The following is a 22,336-nucleotide window of genomic DNA, read 5'->3' on the forward strand; positions in this document are numbered from 1 at the left end:
TCCTATTCAGGCATGGTTTAGACTGTCTCGAATTTCTGTTCTCCAAAGCCCTTCACATCTGCATAATAGACAAGTGATTCAGCAGGTCGTGGAGCTGAAGGTGGGGAAACTGGATGATTGGCTGGAGCGGTGCAATCACTTCCAGATGGGTTGCACAGACCCTGAAGAACCAAGTTGCAGTTTTTATTATTATTTATTTTTATTATTTTATTTATTATTAAATTTATTAATCGCCCATCTGGCCGGTCACCCAGCCACTCTGGGCGATGTACAACATATAATAAAACAGTTTAAAACAATAAAATTCTACAATAAAAACATTTCTAAAATACCCTAACCCACCCCAAATGCCTGCCTGAACAACCACGTTTTTAATGCACGACGGAAGCTCATTAAAGAGGGGGCATGACGGAGTTCCCTAGGGAGGGAGTTCCACAGAGTGGGGGCCACCACAGAAAAGGCCCTCTCCCTCGTCCCCACCAGTCTAGCTGTCCTGGCTGATGGGACAGAGAGAAGGCCATCCGAGGCTGATCTTCTTAAGCAGCCTGTCTGGTGCTGCTGGAGGCGCTCCTTAAGATAGGCTGGGCCGGAACCATATAGGGTTTTAAAGGTCAAAACCAACACCTTGAATTTGGCCTGGAAAACAACTGGTAGCCAGTGCAACTCCTTCAGCACTGGAGTGATGTGATCTCGCCGGCAGCTGCCTTTAATCAGGCAAGCCGCCGCGTTCTGTACCAGCTGCAGTTTCCGAACCGTCTTCAAGGGTAACCCCACGTAGAGCACATTACAGTAGTCTAAACGAGAGGAGACCAGGGCATGTACTACCGATGGGAGCAGATGGTTGGGAAGGAAGGGGCGCAGCCGCCGTATCAGATGGAGTTGATACAGCGCTGTCTGGCTCACAGCTGACACCTAAGCCTCCATGGACAGCTGGGAGTCCAAAATGACCCCCAGGCTGCGGACCTGGTCTTTCAAGGGTAGCCGTACCCCATTCAACACCAGGTCAACATCCCCTAGCCTCCTCTTGTCTCCCACCAAAAGTACCTCGGTCTTGTCAGGGTTGAGCTTCAGCTTATTCCTCCCCATCCAGCCACTCACCGTCTCCAGACATTTGGACAGGGATTCTACGGCCAACCTTGGTGAAGATTTGAATGAGAGGTAGAGCTGCGTGTCATCCGCATATTGATGACACTGCACCCCAAACCTCCTGATGATAGCCCCCAGCAGCTTCACACAGATGTTAAATAGCATCGGGGAGAGGATGGAACCCTGCGGCACCCCACAAGTGAGTGGCCACGGGTCCAAAACCTCCTCTCCCAGTGCTACCCTCTGGTACCTGCCGGAGAGGAAGGACCGGAACCACCGCAATACGGTGTCTCCAATGCCCAACCCCTCCAGGCGGTCCAGGAGGATACCGTGGTCAACAGTATCAAAAGCCGCTGAGAGGTCAAGGAGAACAAGGAAGGAGCATTCACCCCTATCCAGAGCCCTCCTCATATCATCCACCAAGGCCGTTTCTGTCCCATGTCCAGGCCTGAAGCCCGACTGAAATGGGTCTAGATAATCAGTTTCTTCCAAGTGTGCCTTCAACTGGACCGCCACCACCCGCTCAATCACCTTGCCCAAAAATGGCAGATCTGAGACTAGGTGAAGGTTGTTCAGAACTTGAGGATCCAAGGAGGGCTTCTTTAAGAGTGGTCTTATCACTGCCTCCTTGAGGGCTGATGGCATCACTCCCTCCTCAAGGGAGGCGTTCACCACCGCCCTGATCCCCTCACCCAGTCTCTCTCTGCAGCCCATAATGAGCCAAGATGGGCAAGGATCAAGTAAGCAGGTGGTCGGCTGTACAGACGAAAGCACCTTGTCCACTTCATCAGGAGGAAGAAGCTGGAACCGATCCCACAAAACCGGTTTGCCACATGCCGCCTCTTGCTCACTAACTTTATCCACAGCGTGCAGACTAACAAACCTAATCTGATCAATTTTATCTGCAAAGTGCCTTGCCAAAGCCTCACAGGAGGCCTTAGAATGCTCCAGTGGTTCCGGAGCCACAGGACCGACCAGGCTCCGGACCACTTGGAACAGCCTCCTGGGACAGCACTCTGCAGATGCGATAGAGGCAGAATAATATTCCTTTTTTGCTGCCTTCACCACCATGTGATAGGCTGAAGATACAGCTCTAGCCCGTGTCTGATCGTCTTTGGAGCGAGACTTCCGCCTCCGGCGCTCTAGCCGTCTCACATCCTGTTTCAGAGCTCGTAACCGCGGATTGAACCATGGTGCAGTCCGAGCCCTGTTTAGGGGGAAAGGGCGTTTCGGAGCCACCTGATCTAATGCCCCAGTGATTGCAGCATTCCAGCCACCCACCAGGGTCTCGACCGAGTGGCCGTTGGCATGCCCCAGAGAATCCCCAAGCGCGTTCAGGAATCCATTTGGATCCATAAGACGCCTGAGGCGGACCATTTTAATGGGTCCTCCACCCCTGCGGAGGGGTTGTGGAACCGAGAAGTCCAACGTCACCAGGTAGTGATCTGACCATGACAAGGGGGTAGTGGATATACCCCCGACTTCCAGATCACTCCCCGCTTCTCCAGAAACAAACACAAGGTCTAGTGCATGACCGGCTACATGGGTGGGCCCAGTTAGAATATGGTACAGCTCCCAGGAGGCCATGGTCTCCATGAAGTCCCGAGGTGCTCCTGTGAGGATGGCCTCCGAATGTACGTTGAAGTCCCCCAACACCAATAAGTTAGGGGACTGTACACGCACATCAGAGACCAGCTCAAGCACCTCGGCCAGGGAGTCAGTCGTGCAGCGGGGTGGACGGTACACGAGCAGAATCCCCAGATTGCCCTTCGGGCCCAACCTCCAGTACATGCACTCAGCAACCTTGGTCTCCTGGAGAGGGGGCCTGGTGAAGACCAAGGACTCTTGGTAGATAACAGCCACTCCCCCTCCCCGATCCCCAGCCCTCAGCTGCTGTGCATACGAAAATCCAGCTGGACACATGGCTGCAAGGGTTGGAGCAGCAGCCTCGGCCAGTCAGGTCTCCGTAATACATGCCAGGTCTGCAGCCTCATCCAGGATCATGTCATGGATGAGGGAGGTTTTCTGGGTAACAGACCTGGCATTGCAGAGCAGCAAACGAAGTTTGGGGGTTCCTCTGGACTTGGCACTATTTGTGGAAACAGAAGTGCTGGCCAGGAGTATCTTTTACATGCCTAGGCTTGTACGTTAGCTGTGATACTACTTAGAAAAAGCAGACCAAGTCTTAGCCATGCATGCATTCATTACATCCAGACTACCTTTGAAGATGACTTGGAAACTTCAGATAATACAGGGTGCAGCTACCCATATGTTCTTTGGGGCCAGATGGTCAAAATATATTATACAGATTCTGTTACCAATTGCACTAGTTTCAAAGCGCAGGTTTTGGCCTTTAAAACCTTAACTAGTTTGAGGACAGGTTATTTGAAAGACCGCCTGCAGCTGTATGAATCTTCCTGTGTCTTAAGATCGGGATCAGAGGTCCTACTCCTGAGGTCCCCAATGTGGTACCTATGGGCACCAATGTGCCTGTGGAAACCACCTTTGGCACCTGCCAGCCTTCCTGCCTCTCCTGATTTTTAGTGGACCCTAGAGGCATTATTAGAAAATAAAAATGGCGAGCAGCTGCAGTCCACTTCATTAGGAAGCTACCCTGGAAAATAAGAAAAAGTACTCTGAGGGGTGGTTGGAACATCCTAGGGGGACTAAAGGCAGTGGTGGAGAACAATCAGCAGTTTGCCTTCTGTGAAATGGAGATTTGTTGTGATTTGTGGGCGCAAATATATTATCTGGTATTTAGGGTACAGACCCCACCTCTGTCTTGTACTCATTCTCTAGCCATGTTATGTCTCTGAGTCTTATGAGATTGCCTTCTGTGAGGTGCTGGAGCAAAACACTGTGGTTTCTGAAGAGTGGTTTTGTGTTTTGGAGCTTAGACCACACCTCTGCCCAGTACTTATGTTCTTGGGCAAGTCATCTTTCTTTTAGCCTCATCAATTTGCCTTCTAGGAAAAGCGTGCTTTGTGAATGACCACACCCCATGGTAGCCATTTTGTGACAGTGCCCATAATACTCCCTCGAAATACCAATGTGCCCACCAGCCCAAAAGGGTTGGAGACCCTGCCCTCCTCATTTAAGATCAGTTAGATTGGTGGGCATTAGGCACAGGGCCTTTTCAGTAGCTGTTCCTACATTATGGAATTCCCTCCCAAGAAATGTGTGGGTGGCCCATTCAGTTGCACTATTTGAAGATGCTCTGAAAACCTACCCATTACGAATGGCTTTTAATGTATGTTTTATTGGTTATGCTGCTGTTTTATTGCTATGATTCTGGAAATGTTTGTTATACTGCCTGAATTATATTTTAATGGATTGTGGATTTAGACATAGTAAGTAGTGAAATTAAACCTAGTTTGGGACATGTAAAACTTCCTACTACGTTTTTGTATGGGACAAAATTTTGTGCAGATTTTTATTTTTATAACTATATGCATATCAAAGAAGTAATACATACTATTAAAACTAACTAAGGGTGGGAAAGATATTTTAGCTACAGGTAGCAAGGTTATGTATCAGTATTTAACTTGCTCTCATTTCTTCCTGCTCTTGCTTCTTTCGTTGTACCACACCATCCCTTCTTTGTGAAATGCTACAACTTTTAATACTACATCACGAATACAAATTTCAAAGAACACAACCATGGTTCACATATTATAAACAAGGAAAGAAAAATTTAACACCAATATATCAACAGAAATAAAACTTAAACTTTCACTCAAAAATGTTTCATTTCAGAAGTAATTTTATATTACCTGTGCAATTGTACTTCAAAAGTATGGTTTCATTTTGCAGCAACTACAGAAACTTATCTCCCACTAACAAATCAAAGAAAAATGATGAGGCTAACTGGATATAGCCCAAACAAATAATTGCTTTTAAATAACTTTACATTTGACTTTACATTGAAATTAGTGGTTATTCTTTTTAACGGGCTAGGAAACCAACTAAAAGTACAAATCTTGTTTTATTTACCGAGAGCTTTGGCTATTGGGCGGTATAGAAATAAATAAAATAAATAAATAAATAAATAAATTTAGTATCAGAAGCTAAGAGAGCAATCCTCTGCCACAAGACAGTGTTTAGAGGGCCATGGGATTTCTCAGTTCCCAGGAACTGAGGTCAGAGCCAGCATTCCAACCACAGTTGCCACAAACCATGCTCCCTGCCCCCTCCCCCGCTGCCTTGTAGGCAGCGCAGTTCTCGCTGGTCTCCGCACTCAGAAATGCAGTGCAGAGCAGGTGAATAGGGGGCATTCCCAGGTCTGGGGAGGAGGCTGTGGAAGCCGCTTATGTGGCTTCCTATGTGCCACACAGCCTCCTCCCTCCCGCTCTGACGTGCCCAGACTAGACAGCCAAAATTTGCCATCTGGCCACAAAAGCAGGGCAGGCTGAGCTCAGAGGACCCCTCCGTGTTCCATTTGCCCTGCATAGGACAGCTGGCCAACTCTAGAGGCAGTCAACTATCCCAATAGGATTGTGCCCTAAATTTATGATTGCCAGATGCAGACTTCAGAAAGAGTCTATTCAATTAACGTTTTGCTTTCCAAAATCTGAGGGGTGTTTATGCTTTGAATTTAACATAGAGCACATGCTTTGGATGAAAAAGATGCCAAGGTCAATCCTTGGCATCTCCAGGTAGGGCAGCGAAAGACTATCTGAAATCCTAGAGAACCACTAACAGTCAGCATAAACAATACTCATATAGATCAGGGGTGGATAACACATGTTCCCACCCAGCTGATTTTATGGACCCCACTGGCCTGCTGTGTTGTTGAATTTGCTGTGAATTCTGCAGTATGGAGGTGGCAAAACATTTTCCTTTAAAACAGAGCGCGCAGGGACTGTTCACCTTGTTTCAACAGCAAAATCATGTTCCCAGAACTCTCCGGTAGGCAGGGTTTTGCTTTAAAGCAAGGAACGTGCTCCCTGCACTGCTTATTTAAAAGGAAATCGGCAAGGTTTTATCCAGCGCACTGCCAAGTTTTTGTGGCAAACTCATTAGTGTGGCAGCAGCAGGGTGTGGCCCGCAGGCCCCTGAAAGTTGCACACCACTGATCCAGACAGACTAATGGTCTGACTTGGTATCATGCAGATTCCTATGCAAGAAAGATGTAAAGCACTGGATTGCAAATTGTGTAAATTCATATACTCTCCATAACAGCACTGGGAGACTTCAAATTATGAACCTTGTTAGCTAACTAAAAAAACATTTTTCTGTGCGTCTGATGTGTCTAGACGTTGTTATGTATTTTATTTATTTCGAGAATGTTTATGCTGTCCTTCAGTAAAAATTATCAGGGAGGTGTACAATAACGTAATAGAACTTATACAAATACTACCACTGTTTATTTATCAATGTATTAGTCTGTTTAATAATGCCTGGGACTTTCCTGGCCCTCATCCCCACCACTGCCACCTACATTCTCCCAAAAGACCTTCCCAAGGGTCTAGTTGTGCATGCTACCTCTTTTCAATTTTCATTGATTTCCCCTTATCACAGCAGCCACCCACAACATATCCCATTCCTTCCTGAGGGTCACTAGCAACTTAGGAGAGGCTTTTTGAGAATACAGGTGCAGAGAGCTGTAGTGTGGAGAAGGCGGGTTACAGGTTTCCATTTGCACAACCGCTGGATCCAAGCCCTAGCTCTATAGATAATGTTGAAATTAAAAGAAAAGTCTGTATTCCATCTAGTCACATCCACTATGGAGAGAATTGATGAGAAGAACCACAGAAATAGTTAAATTATTTTTGAAAGTGAAGAAACAATGGTCAACAAGGGTGGTAAAGAATTCAACTTACACGAAGGAAATAAAGTTTCAGTACACAGCAGTATGTTAAGATCAGTCATTAAGAAAATGCAGACAAGGCTCTATGAAAGAAGGTAAAACATATTACCTCAGATATTTCAAATCTTAGTTGGAAATCAATCATATTCTTCAAAGATTCTCGCCTTGCTGCTTTTTTTCGAATGCTGGCAGCCCTATTGAAGGAACCCAAAGGTGCTTCAAAAAATGGCAAATCTTCCACAGGACTACTTGGGGCATCATAATATTCTTCTTCTGATTCTATTTATTATAAAAGGTCAAACAATGATGGTTATAAAATGCTTACATTTTCACTTAATTATATTCTATGCAGTCAATCCAATGATTATCTATCTACATAATTATAAATGTGTCTGTACCATGCTGCCTTCCTGAGGTAAGTCCCAGGACATACCCGGAATAGCTGATGCAATAAACACCCAATCTCAGGTGGTAGCTCCAACACTACTACTTCCAAGTTTCACTGCAGAAGTCACTACTTCATTAAAGAGATACCAACACTCCTGTTGTATTCCTTCCATGTATATCTGTTCTCAGGTAAATGCCACAGTTACCACATCAAGCAATACACTGGAGTAACTATTTGAAAGCAACAGCCTCAGCCTGCTACTTAACATGGTATGCTGAGTACTAACTTGCAAGTAATTCAAGGAGAAATGGAACTCAATAGCTAAACTCGAAGCGAGAGAGAGAGAGAGAGAGAGAGAGAGAGAGACTGACTAGGACACAGGATCAGAAGGTGTTCACTAAATAAATGCAGGTTTCTTACCTGTAACTGTAGTTCTTCGAGTGGTCATCTGTGCATTCACACATACAGGCTCTGCGCCTGCACAGAGCCTCATTCAGAAACATTCTCTAGCTGAGGAAAACATTTTTGGCGGGAACCTTCCCCCACCGTCCACTGTGCATATCCCAGCGGGTTCCTGCCCATTCCCTCAGTTCCTTGAGACTAACAAATGGCCTCATTACCGAGGAAACTGCCTCACCTCAACATCGACAATAATAGTGACTTCGATGCCAAAGTGGGGAAGGTGGGTGGGTTGTGTGAATGCACAAATGACCACTCAAAAGAACTACAGTTACAGGTAAGCAACCTACATTTCTTCTTCGTGGTCTCTATGCATCACACATATGGGCGATTAACAAGCTGACTTACCCGAGGTGGGTAGGAGTGTTTTCACATGCTATTGGAGGATCAATGACAGGACTGCATGGCCAAAACTACAATCCTCCCTCGCCCAGACATCCAGTCTGTAGTGTGAGATGAAAGTGGATGGCCTCGACCACATCACAGCTTGACGTAAGTCCAGTATCGACACTCCCCTGTTGTATGCTGTTGAAGTGGACACACTTCTAGTGGAGTACGCCTTAATGGGGCCATTGAGCTTCAATCCTGCAAGTTCACAGGCTAACCATACAGCCTGCACAATCCAAGAGGCAAGCCTCTGTGAGAAGACCTGAAACCCCTTTTTGGACCCTCCGTAGGAAACAAAAAGTCTGTGAGATTTACGAAACAATTCCGTCCTAGCCTTGTAGAAAGCCAGTGCACAACATACATCCAAAGTATGGAGTGTTGTTTCCAGCTGCGAAGGTGGTACCAGAAAAATGGTGGGGAGAACAATGTCCTGATTTACATGGAAATCAGACACCACTTTAGGCAGAAAGGCTGGGTCAGGTCTTACCACCACCTTGTCTCTATGAAAAATAAGGTATGGTGCGTCTATATGAAGAGCACATAATTCACTCACCCTTCGAGTAGTAGTTATGGCCATTAAGAATGCCACCTTCCAGGATAGAGGCTGGAGATCTACCTTGGCCAAAGGCTCAAACGGCTTCAACATCAAGATCTTCAAAACAACAGACAAGCTCCATCCTGGAACAAAGACTCGAGTTGGAGGAGCTAAATTTCTTAAGCCCCACAGAAACTGGCATGCTGTTGAATGTGCAAACGCTGTAAAACCATCCACTGGAAGATGAAAGGCTGAAACTGCAGCTAAGTAGACCTTAACTGAGGTAAACCTTAACTCTTTTTTAAGAAGACTGTGAAGAAAAGTATGTATAGTCGGTACTGAAGCAGAGTAGGGATCGATACCCTGAGAAGTTGCAAAAGTGGAAAAGGTCTTCCACTTACTCTCATATGTCCATCTAGTAGATGTCTTGAGTGCTGCATACAATACTGTATGCACCTCCACAGGCAGGCAGTCTAAGTCGAATGAATTCTCCATGCCATGAGGAGAAGGGTGTCGAGACCTGGATGGTGAATACGACTGTGATCCCTGGTGAGAAGTGTTGGTATTGATGGTAGACGCATGTATCTCTTGTTGGCTAGATTGAGCAGGGGAGCAAACCACGGTTGTCTTGGCCACCGAGGAGTTATCAGAATACAGTCTGTGTTGTTTCTCCGAATCTTTTGCAGTACCTTGGAAATTAGAGGAAATGGAGGGAAGATGTAGAATAGACCTTCTGACCAACGAATTTGAAAGGCATCCCCTAGGGATCTGGTGCCGAGACCTCCTCTGGAGCAAAAGCTGTTGCATACTGTGTTGTGACTGGTAGCAAAGAGATCCATATGTGGTCTGCCCCATTTCTGGAATAGTATCTGGATGAAGGAAGGAGCCAGCTGCCACTTAGAGTCTGCCAGGTGGTGGTCCTTCCCCAGGATGTGAAGGGCTGTGAGTGTAATATCCCTTTTGATTGCCCAGTCTAGAAGTTCGATAGCCATATTCAGCAGGCATGGAGAATGAGTTCCGCCCTGCTTGTTGAGGTACCATAACATAGTAGTGTTGTCTGTCAGTACTTGAACATGCCTATGAACAAGATAGGACTCTAAAGATTGAAGTGCTTTCCTCACTGCCAGGAGTTCTAGTGCACTGATATGTAGCTCTTTCATGGGAGTGCCACAGGCCTTGAATCTGTAGTGGAATGCAATGGGCTCCCCATCCCAGTTGAGATGCATCGGTCAGCAAAGTTTGTGGGAGGCAACGGTGTAAACGGGGTCCCTGCTGCAAGGCTGCGTCCACCAAATCAAACTGCATGCTATATGGACCAGCAATACCAAGCGCACTCTATGAGTGTCGGCATTCGGATTGAACGACTTCAGAAGCCAATTCTGCAGACCCCTTATGCAGAGCCTCGCCCAGGCTACAACATAAACTGTGGCTACCATCAGTCCCAATAAACATTGAATTTGAAAAGCCATTGTCTTGCGGGAACAAGAAATTTTGTGAGCTAACTCCATCAATGTCCTGCATCTGTCCGAAGGTAAGTAGGCCCTTGCAGTTGTTGAATCCAACACTATTCCTATGAAGGGAATCACTTGAATGGGTTCCAGGCTGGACTTCTCTTCGTTTATTATGAGTCCCAATGACTGCAACAGGTTTCTGACAAACAAAACTGCTTGAGAAAGAAGGTGTTTCAATGATGCTAAAGCTGAGAACGAGCTGAGGTTAGCGAGGGATGCTAAAAGCAACAAAAAGGCTTTCTTCAGCTATGTGCATAGTAAAAGGCAGAGGAAAGAAATGGTTGTTCAGCTGTTAAATAAGGATGGGAAAACGATTACAGATGACAAAGAAAAGGCAGAGGTGCTCAATTCCTACTTTGGCTCAGTCTTCTCCCAAAAGAGGGTCTATGAGCCCCCTGGCAAAGGCGAAGTGCAGGCTGAAGGGGCAGGATTGCAGCTTGAGATCGATAGGCATATGGTCAAGGAACACCTAATGACTTTGAATGAGTTCAAATCTCCAGGGCCAGATGAACTGCATCCTAGAGTCATAAAGGAACTGGCAGAAGAACTCTCAGAACCGCTGTTTATTCTCTTGGAGAAATCATGGAGGACAGGGGAAGTGCCAGATGACTGGAGGAGGGCTAATGTTGTCCTTATCTTCAAAAAGGGTAAAAAGGAGGAACCTGGGAACTACAGACCAGTCAGTCTGACATCAATCCCTGGGAAAATTCTGGAGCAGGTGATAAAGCAATCCATCTGGAAGCACCTTGAAAACAATGCCGTGATTACTCGAAGCCAACATGGATTTGTCAAAAACAAGTCCTGCCAGACAAATCTGATCTCATTTTTTGATCAAGTCACCTCCCTTGTAGACCATGGGAATGCTGTAGACATCATATACCTCGACTTCAGCAAAGCTCTGGACAAAGTGCCCCATGATATCCTGATGAGCAAACTAGCTCAAAGTGGGCTAGATGAAACAACGATCCGGTGGATCCACAGTTGGCTACAGAATCGGACTCAAAGAGTGCTTATCAATGGGACCTTCTCAAACTGGGGAGAGTTAACGAGTGGGGTACCGCAGGGTTCAGTCCTGGGCCCAGTGCTCTTCAACGTTTTTATTAATGACTTGGAGGAGGAGGTGCTGCAGGGAATGCTGATCAAATTTGCAGACGACACAAAATTGGGCGGGATAGATAATACTTTGGAAGACAGAAACAAAATTCAAAGTGATTTGGATAGACTGGAGCACTGGGCAGAAAACAACAGAATGACATTTAATAGGGATAAATGCCAAGTTCTGCACCTAGGAAAAAGAAACCAAATGCACAGTTACAAGATGGGGGATACGTGGCTCAACCACACTACAAGCGAGAAGGATCTTGGAATTGTTGTCGATCACAAGCTGAATATGAGCCAACAATGTGATGTGGCTGCAAAAAAAGCAAATGCTCTTTTGGGCTGCATTAATAGAAGCATAGCTTCCAAATCCCGGGAAGTACTAGTTGCCCTCTACTCAGGACTGGTTAGGCCTCATCTGGAGTACTGTGTCCAGTTCTGGGCACCACACTTTAAGAAGGATGCAGACAAACTGGAGAGGGTTCAGAGGAGGGCTCTGATCAGATGATCAGAGATGATCATCTGATCAGAGGACTGGAAACAAAGCCCTATGAAGAGAGACTGAAAGAACTGGGCATGTTTAGCCTTCAGAAGAGAAGACTGAGGGGAGATATGATAGCACTCTTCAAGTACTTGAAAGGTTGTCACAGAGAAGGAGGCCAGAATCTCTTCTTGATCATCCCAGAGTGCAGGACACGGAATAATGGGCTCAAGTGACAGGAAGCCAGATTCTGGCTGAACATCAGGAAAAACGTCCTGACTGTTAGAGCAATACGACAATGGAACCAATTACCTAGGGAGGTGGTGGGCTCTCCCTCACTGGAGGCATTCATGACGAGGCTGGACAGCCATCTGTCAGGGATGCTGTGACTTGGATTCCTGCATTGAGCAGGGGGTTGGACTCGATGGCCTTGTAGGCCCCTTCCAACCCTACTATTCTATGATTCTATGCCACTATTAACTAGTCATCCAGGTATGGATAGACTTCGACGCCCCGAGTGCGTATGAAGGCACACACCATTGCTATGCATTTTGTGAAGACCCTCGGCATGGTTGCTAGGCTGAACGGGAGAACCGTGAATTGAAACAGCTGATCTCCAATCACAAAACGAAGGTACTTCTAATAATCTTCCCTGATGGCAATGTGGAAGCAAGCATCCTTTAGGCCCACTGAAGCAAACCATATACCCTGACAAAGAAGAGGGATGACTGAAGCCAAAGTAGTCATCTGAAACTTTCTTGTCCTGACGAATTCGTTGAGGCCTCTGAGATCCAGAATAGGGTGAAGTCCTCCATCCTTTTTCGGTACCATGAATTGCGGGAGAAAAACCCGTCTCTTGTTTGATAAGGTGTAATTCTTCTGATAGCTCCCTTCTCGAGCACTGTAGATGTCTCCAAGCAGAGAGGCTCTGAGGGTGGCATAACATGAACAGTACCAAGAGGAGGGAGGACTTCGAACTCTATTCGGTACCCAAACTGAATGATGTCTAGTACCGACTTGTCTGAGGTTATAATCATCCAATTTAGAAGAAAACGACCTAGGAGCGATCCAAAGACTGGATGAGAAGAGACTCAAGGCATGGGGTGTAGAGCTAAGTCAAAGCTGTCATTTAGAGGAGTTGTCCCCCTTGGAGCATTGTTGTTGAAAGCAGTTGGAAGGAAGTTGCTTTCTTTGGGGCTGCTGCTGATAAAATTTGGAAGTTCTATCCTGGTATTGGCGAGGTTGATGGAATTGCTGCTGTCTGAACCATCTCCTCTGCCTATAAAGGTGCTACTGGTATTTCTGTGAAACACCCATCTTTTTTGCAGTGTTCTTTGCCTTCTGAATGGCATCCATTGCTTTGTCAGTCCTAGAGTTAAAGAGGCCTTCACCATCAAAGGCAAGAACTTCTATCCTCAATCGAGCCTCTGGTGTCAAGCCTGCAGACCGAAGCCAAGTGTGCCTGCAGAGGTCTACTGCTCCTACAGTCCTTTGCATCACAGTCAGCTTGGTGGCAAGTAGTGTTAATTTGTTGTCATGACAACTTTACTGCCTCAGTTTGAAAAATATATGCAAGCTCCCTCTGGTCCTCTCGTAGATAATTGCACAAAGATCCTATCTTTTCCCACAAGAAAAGCTGGTATCTTGACATTGTGGCTTGATACTTAGCCACACGGAGGCCAAGTGTGGATGAAGAATAAATCCTCCTGCCCAGTAAGTCCAGCCTGCGACCTTCCTTGTCCACCGGTGAGGCACGAATCTTTTGCAATTTGCCCTGGGATGATCTCACTATAATTGAATTTGGTCACAGATGTATAAACAGAAATCCAGCATCCTTCTCTCCCACCTTATAGAGAGATTCTAAACGTTTCGACGTGGGAGCCATTGAAGACTGGACTTTCCAGGACTCCGTCATGGTCTGTAGCAGTGTAGGGAGAAAAGGAATTGACACTGGAGCCAAAGCCTCCATGTAAACCTCCTCAAAAACCGGATCTTGTAATTTTCTCTGCCGACTGCTGGGTCTCAATTCCCAGTGATTGTGCCATCCGTATTATTTGTTCCGTAAAATGGTAAAGATCTTCGGAAGTTGAGACTCCTTCACATGTTCCTACATTCTCGTCTGGTGAGGAAACAGAAGGTTGTGCCGATGATACTGACATTGAGCCTGAGAGGTAGTCCTCGATGGATTGTGGGGATGAAGCTACGCATTGAACCCGATCTTTCTCCTTCTCCCTAGATGTTGGGCTAGGAAGGGCTGGTAGCGGGCCTGACTGAATCGAACCCACAGCCTCAGAAGGTTGTGGTGCCAACATTCTTGCTGTAAATTGTCTTAATGAAGTTGAGCATGGTCGGACCAGCAGCAGCAGTAAGAAGGGATCTTCTTGTGGTGGTCTCAAAACGGTTGCCAAAGGTGCTGAACAGTACCTAGGAGAAGTTGCTCCTAAATAGCTAGTACGATTGTCAAGAACATCACAATGACAAGCCAGTCCTCATATTGGTAATGCATCCTGGGCAGAGCAGACCAGTTGCCGTACCTGTCCCAGCCACGTATTGGTGAACAGGATCTGTAGCACACATCTCTCTCGTAACGGTCACGGTAGGGTATACGTGACACATCAGAACAAAATGAATCCGGGGAGGTATTTCTATATAAACGCTCCCTCAGTACTGGTGGAGGAGAAAGCAGAATTTGTAGTGGGGAGATACGGGGTGCTATCAGTGGCGAGACCTCTCTAATCTTGCCTTCCAAGGTCGATGCCGTATGTGGCTGTGCAGTCAACAATACTGAAGGAATCCTCGGTACCAACAATGAAACCGAAGGAACTCTCGGTATTGGAGAGTCCAAAAGCAGTGGTGGCAGCGGGATCGTATTCTGGCATTTCTCCATAATCTGAGAAGGAGAAAGGCCTGTATGATGGTCTTTCTTTTTTGGAACTTCACTCACCGATTTAGGTGCTTTCAGTGCCTTAGCTTTCTTAGAAAGCTTCTTAGCAGTAGAAATAGTTAGGGATCTGCCTGGAGCAGGCAGACCAGTTCAACCAATGGTTAGAGTTGAAGACTTGGCCTGCCGCACTGAGGAAGACAGACTTATCTCTGCCATCGTCTGAGGCTGAGAAGTAGAAGTCATCGAGTGTATTGTCAATGGCTTCCAAAGCCTTCTTCCAAAGAATCGCTTTTAAGCGGTCTGCTCGGTGATGTTTAGTTTGGTGAAATTCATACAATGTCGGCCGGTCTCCACCACATGAGATTCCCCCAGGCAAAAAAGGCAAAGACAGCATCCATCGGGGGGCGGGGTAGCTTACCACTGCACCGAGTGAACTTTCAAAAAGGGGTCCTAATGGCCATGTGTCGCCAAATGGTGATCAGTGATCGCAAAAAAACAGAGAAAAAATAACTATTATTTTTTCTTTTTTTTTTTTAGTTGAAGATAAAGGCAGAAAAAAGGAGAAGAGAAAAAGAAGAAAACTCCTAACTATCCTCAGCAAAGAGTGCCAAAATAATCGGAAGATCCCAAAGAGACATCCTTTCAGTAAGATGGTCGAAAGAGAACTGAGGGAACGGGCGGGAACCCACTGGGATATGCGCAGTGGACGGTGGTGGAGGATTCCCACCAAAAATGTTTTCCTCAGCTAGAGAACGTTCCCGAACGAGGCTCCACGCAGGTGCGGAGCCCATATGTGTGATGCACAGAGACCACGAAGAAGAACTTACTTTTGTACCTAATATACTCACAGGACGATATGTACGTTCAATGGCAAAACATAGAGCAGGAGAACAATTTGATGGTTCTAGTTTCACAAGTGGTTAAGTATCCAAATATCCCAGAAGATCGTGAATTTGGGCAGTTTCCAACGGGGCACTGCACCCCTGCCGATTCTGTTACACCCCTGTCAATTTGGTTCCGCAAGCAGACCCTCTCACTAATTCCATTGTGCAAGTGGGACTCACTGCTTGAGCAAGAGATTTAACACTTCCTAGAGGAAGCCCCAAAATGAGTGAAAACGCTCATTTCTAGATCAGGACAGGTTGATGGAGCTCCCTTATGTGAGCTCTGCTGACCTGCCCTGTTCCAGAAACAAGCATTTCCACTCATTTCCGGTTGCTCTCAGAAGTGCTAAATCTCAGTTGCACAAGTGATGAATGCCACTTGTGGAATGGAATCGGCACAGCACAACACCCTGTTGGATACTGCCCTTTGTCTGTATCCAAGCCTATGAATCCCAGATGATTATCTGTCCTCAAAATGTTTGGTAAGAATGGATTTGACTGTATATTAACTGTGTGTTCCCTGCTTGATTGTGTCAGCTAGAACTTTAGTGACTATCTAGACTTCCTTAAAAGACTGCACATGAAAGCCAGGAACATGGAAATGGAAATGAAGGACTATACCTCCTCCATCAAGCTTATTAAGGATGATGGCAGCATAAAAGGGGGACTGCTAAAGTGCCCAACCAGGGACTAAAGATGGAAGATACCTGCAGACCTATGTTGCTTTTATTATAGGTCTTCTTTTGGTATTATTTTAGTGTTTTACATGTTATTTTTAAATAAATAGAGGCCTATATTTAGGCTGAGGGGCAGATTGCATTTATTTAGTTAAATAAGTAACAAAACATAACTATGGGACCTCCTCAATTAAACATGCAGCCCACGTCTCTCTTAGAAGCAGCATTTTACATTTGGGAGACTTTTAGGGGTTATGTTTTAGATGAGGATGGGGTGGGAAGGAGGAAGTAGTGATCACAATTTAACTCATATTCTATTCTTTATGTTTTTAATTTGGATATTTATGTTAGCTGATTTTCTGTTTTAAATGGTATATTTCAGAGGGTTTTAATCTTTTTTTTAAAAAAAGATAAGAAGTTACAATCTACCCTAAAGAAAGAACTGGCTGAAACATTAAATATACAAAAATAATAAACATTAAAAAATTATAATCATTTTATGAACTAATGTCACCACATTAAACAAAAATAAATGAAGACAATATTTACCACTTGATCCAGCTATTGAATGATGTTCCAGAAGTGGAAGCACCGAAGTTGACATTTGTGGTGTTGTTAACAGTGAAGATACTTGAAGCTGAAAGGGAAATATTAACTACTTTTTAATTTAAAAGTATATAATGCCTCTGGCTAGTAAATTTTATTTAACAAATTTATACCCCACCTTTCCTGGTAGTTCAAGGCAGCTAACAATAATCGTACAATTAATGAAATGAAGTAAAAGACATATAACATGTCCTTAAAAACAGTATCTGGAGATGCTAACAATAACACCAGCTGCGAAGTAAAAATAATGCAATAAAACCATTTGCAGAAAAAATAAATACGCAGAAAGTCAAGGTCTTCCTAAAAACGAAAGTCTTTGCCATTTGGTGGAAAGCCTATCAAGAGGAAGCAAGATGAGGTTCTCACGGGAACCTAGGTGCAATTACTAACAATACTCTCTTTTTGGACTCAGAGAGACAGCCAGGATAGACTGAACAGACAAAAGGGCTTCAATTATCTTAGTGAACAGGTAGAAGGCAGTCCTTCAGATATCCTGACTCCAAACTGTAAAGGGCTCTAACGGTCATGACAAAGCCTATGTGCTCAGAAACAAGTGGGAAACCAGTGTAATTGCTTCAATAAGGGAGTTTCATAGTCCCAATATGCAGTTCCAGTTACCAACCTCACTGCTGCATTCTGGACCAACGGAAGTTTCTGAGAATTTTGCAAAGATAGCCCTTCATAGTGTACAGGGCAGTAGTCCAGACATGATGCAATAATGGCAGATCTGAGAGTTCAAGGGATGGGTGTAACTGGCACATGAGCCTAAGCTGAGCAAAGGTGTCACATGGAATCCAAGACTAATAGGTTCTAGAATCATCTTTGGACTATGACTCCCATCCAACACAAATGGATGTCTTGTCCCTGGATCACCTGTCTCCTAACCAGGAACATTTTTGTCTTATATAAATTAATCTTCAACTTGTTTAGCTCACATCTAGGCCCCAGACATTGATTTGAGATCTCCACAGCCTTCCTGGACTGTGAGGGAAAGGATACAGCTGAGTGTCATCTGCATATTTATTTATTTACATTTATTTCTAGGTTGTCTTTAAGGGTGGAACCTTTAAATATTGATGATGATGCATTCCAAAGTCTCAGATAACCTGTTTCACTAGCTTCATATAGATGTTTAAAAACCACAGGCCAGCAGGAGTCCCCCAGCACCACCTTCTGGAATTGGCCCTCCATGAAGGACTAGAACCACCATGGCTTCAAATCCCAGCCCCGCCTGCTAATCCAGAAGCTTGCCATGGTCGATGCTACTGAAAGTTTCTGAGAGATCCAGAAGAAGGGCAGGCTTCTTACTTATAACTGTGGTTCTTCAAGTGACCACCTGTACATTCACACATATGGGTTCTGTGCCTGTGCAGAACTCTGTTGGAACTTTTCAGAGCTAAGACTTTTAGGCAGGAATACCACCCTCCACCTCTCCTGAACATGCCTATGGGGCAGTTCTCCTGCCTTTCCCCTCAGTTTTTCTGAGGATGCTACAGTGACAGCCCTAAATGGTGAAAAACACATTAGAATACCTATAGTGGGGTAGGAGGGTGGGATGTGTGAATGGACAGATGACCACTTGAAGAACTACAGTTGCAGGTAAGCAACCTGTCCTCCTTCTTTGTGGTCTCTAGTGCATCATACATATGGGTGATTAGCCAGCTGACATATCCAAGGAGATGGGAACAAGTGGTCAAATCAGTAGAGAAGCCAGTATTGCCAGTCCAAAGGAAGTGCCTCTTCCTGAGTGAGCATCGAGGTAATAATGTTTAATGAATGTTGTGGGCTGTGACTAGGTAGCAGTTTTGCATAAGCCCTGAAAAGGAATGCCCCTCAAAAAGGCAGCTGAAGAAACAACATCCCTGGTGGAATGTGCCCGTACCAACTGCGGTATCAGGAGTCAATCCAGAGCATAATGAAGTCTAACTGTTTCCGAAACACAAACTGAAAGGAACACAGCAAGTTCTTTATTTCTGACCCCATAGAAGACAAAAAGTTTCTCAGTCTTCCAAAACAAAGAAGTCTGATGAAGACAGAAAGCCAGATTCGTCCATACATTTACAGGTGGTAAAACTGGTGTGTGTGTCTGCGTGAGTATGTCATTTTGGCAACTTTGGGGAGTGTGAACTTACCAGCAGTAGAAGCATTTCTCAATGGTTACAGCTGCCATTTCCACACCCAGAAGTATCCTGGGACCAATACAGACATAACAACCTTGTACCAATAAACCCATGTTTATTAGACCAAGAGCAAGTCATGTGCCCACAAGCTACTTCTTCCCCTTATGCACTTAGCTTTGATGCTTTTATCCAAGTTAAATTAAACTACAGCTTCTTGTTACATCCAAATCAGGAAACTGTTGTTTAATCCCAGTTTACAATCCAAGTTACGAAACCAAGAACTCCCAAGAAGAGCGCCACCATTGCAAAACACATCAAGCAAAAAAAAGGGGAGAGAAGTGAGATGGTTTCTGGAACCCTTCACCTGTCCCAACTGCCCAAATTTGAGCCAAAAGTTCTCACAGAAGAACTTTTGGCTCAGCCTTAGTACAATGTTTTTTATTTTGTTTTCTATGCTGGCATTTCTATCGCTAATGATACAATTTGTCTATCTCCAGCAAACACAAGAAAGGGATAGGTATGAAATGAGAATTTGCACTGAGTGGCCTCTGCATTAAATCCTTGCAACTCATGTATCCAAACACTCCCTTGGTATGAACTTCTATCAGCTGAAGAAATACCACACTTCCCAAAAGATCAGTCTGCTGGGGTTCCATAAGAATCATCAGTGCTGAAGTTACAGTAACATTTCTATCAATTTCATTATACTTGCCTTTGAAGGTTGAATAGCAACAGTGGTGTCAGAAGGACTTTCTGGTTTAGGAATACTATCAATAAGCTCCAGAATACATTTCAATTTCTCATCTGAAATGCTGATAGACAGTAATGGCAGTTCACCAAATATTTTGTACCTAATATATATAAAGAGACAAAGCCATTAGAAAAGCAAGCACAGCCATGTACTAGGGAATTAAAGTATTTATTTAGTTAGCTGACAAGTGTATATCCCATCCTTCAACACAAGTGTTCTCAGGGTAGGTCATAACATTTTAAAACATGAGAACAAAAAGAGTCAACAGAATAGGAAAAAGATTTCTGGAACCTTAAGTCTTGCCTCACTAACTTTTAGAGTTCTTTCAGGTTATCAACAAGAACATGGACAGGGGTGATCAGATATATTTTTACCTTCAAGTAGCTTTTAAAAAAGTCCCTCACCAAAGGCATCAGAGTAACGTTCTTTATCTGGGAAATCTGAGCTCCCTTATGGGAAAATAGCTAAAGAGCTATGTCCCTCTTTGCTGCCAAATTTGTTTTTTTCATGTGCATCAGAGAGTTGGACCTGGTACCAACAGAAAGATTGTTACAGAGGAGCTTCAGGCATGCCAGTTCTTTGGGATGTGTATTATGAGTTATGAATCTACTTGGCATTACCCTGTTGAACTTCCAGGATCTCTCAAAGGCTTTTGACACCATTAATCATGGTGTACTACTGGATCGGCTCTGTGGGATGGGAGTTTGGGGCACTGTGCTACAGTGGTTCCGCTCCTACCTGCAGGGCCAATTCCAGAGTGGTATTTGGGGATTCCTGTTCTACCCCATGGCTGTTCAACATCTACATGAAGCCACTGAGTAAGGTCATTAGGAGTTTTGGGGTGGGGTGTCACCAGTACGCTGATGACGCTCAGCTCTATTTCTCCTGGTTGTCAGAGTCAGCTGAGGTGGTGAAGGTTCTGGACCAGCGCCTGGAGGCTGTAATGGGCTGGATGAGGGCCAATGAACTGAAGCTAAATCCTGATAATACAGAGGTTCTGTGGATTGGTGGTTCCCAAGTCCAGGAGTTGGGAAAGTGACCTGTCCTGGATGGGGTTTCACTCCCCCTGAAGGAGCAGGTGCATAGCTTGCACCTATGCTCCATAGGGAGTACTCCTAGATCCATTCTTGTCACTGGAGCCTCACGTGCACTCTGTGGCCCAGAGTACTTGGGAATAGCTTTCGCTGATCTGCCAGATACAGCCTTTCCTGGATAGGGATAACCTAGCCACAGTAGGACATGCACTGGTAACTTCCCAATTAAGACTACTGCAATGCACTTTACGTGGGGCTCCCCTTGAAGATGACTCAGAAGTTGCAGCTAGTGCAAAATGTAGCAGCTAGACTGCTGACTGGAACATCTTATAAAAATCATATAACACCAGTTTTAAAGGGATTGCACTGGCTGCCAATACACTTCCAGTCAGAATTCAAGGTTTTGGTGATGACATTTAAAGCCCTCAGCGGCTTGGGACCTCACTATTAGAGGAAGTGCCTCTCCCTATATATGCCTGCCCTAGGACTGAGATCTGTTGGAGAGGCCCTCCTCTGTGTCCCACCAGCGGAAGGCATACACTATGGTGGGACGTGGGAGAAGGCCTTCTCTGCTGTAGCACCCCGGTTGTGGAATGCCCTCCCCTTGGAGGCCCAATTGGCACAGACATTGGTCTCATTTCGGCACCAAGTAAAAACATGTCTTTTTAACAAAGCCATTGAGAGCTAAATGCATTCCCTAGAGTAGCACACTATTTTATTTGTTTTATCGCTTTTAGATTTTAATTGGTATTAGCTTGTTTAATGGTTTAATGTGCTTTTAGCTGTTTAAATTACTTATTGTTTTATACTGTTTAAATTGATTTTATCTGTATGCCGCCCTGAGATCTTAATGATATAAGGCAGGATACCAATGTTTTAAATAAATAAAATAAATAAATACCCTGATACACTGACTCAAGAATCCATTTCATTGGCTCAAGAAGGAGCAGAATAGAGGACTGCAAGGAATATCGTCAGTAAGGCTCTGGATGGCTACAGAGGCAGAGGAGTTGCAGTGTGTATGTGCGTCCTCCACTGATTAATGGGTGTTGCTTCCAGTAACTGTGAAAACATGCAGATACCTGCCTGATTGCCATGCCACCACTCAGCCAACCAACCCACAAGCGTGCCTTTCAACTGGCCAATTCAGAGCCTTGGCACGAAATTTGGCCTAATCCTAGGTAGGCCAACAGTTCAGATACCACCTGGATAACCCTAATGATACTTTTTGTTTTGATTATTGATAGCTACTTCAATTCTACTGTACTGCTATGGCCCTGTTCAGTCATCCAGATGTGAATCAATTAAGGGGCAAGGAAGCACCATAACTGTGAACTGCGCTTAGGAAGGGGTCAGAAACTATTGGAGTTGTTTAAGCATTTTTGAAATATGGTCCCAATAGCTAATCCCATTTAGCAGTGTAGCACCTGCATTTTAGATTTAACAGTTTCTGAACAGTCTTTAAAGACAAGCCCACCGACAACACATTATAGTAGTTTAACCTAGAGATTAGCAGAATACAGATAACTATGGAAGGGTTGGAGTTGGTACACCATCCACAGCTGGTGAAAGGTGCGGTATGCTACTGAAGCCACCTGGACCTCCAGTGAAAAGGCTGGATCCATG

The 22,336-nt window shown here is 44.9% G+C and overlaps 1 protein-coding gene across 7 annotated transcripts in view; it reads right to left on the bottom strand.

Annotated features, from left to right (window-relative positions):
* The window catches only part of VPS13A (vacuolar protein sorting 13 homolog A), a 254,743-nt gene that overhangs the window by 138,824 nt on the left and 93,583 nt on the right, over nt 1-22,336 (bottom strand). For all 7 annotated transcript variants that reach the window (XM_084834257.1, XM_084834259.1, XM_084834258.1 and 4 more), the window contains 3 exons: nt 19,638-19,776; nt 16,749-16,836; nt 7,005-7,174 (listed from right to left, as the gene is read on the bottom strand). In XM_084834257.1, coding sequence (XP_084690383.1) covers nt 7,005-7,174; nt 16,749-16,836; nt 19,638-19,776 — 397 coding nt within the window. The remainder of the gene's footprint in view (nt 1-7,004; nt 7,175-16,748; nt 16,837-19,637; nt 19,777-22,336) is intronic.

The sequence above is a fragment of the Heloderma suspectum genome, chromosome 2, assembly GCF_057233095.1.
Source record: "Heloderma suspectum isolate Gila_16-S chromosome 2, 16-S_ref, whole genome shotgun sequence".
NCBI lineage: Eukaryota > Metazoa > Chordata > Lepidosauria > Squamata > Helodermatidae > Heloderma > Heloderma suspectum.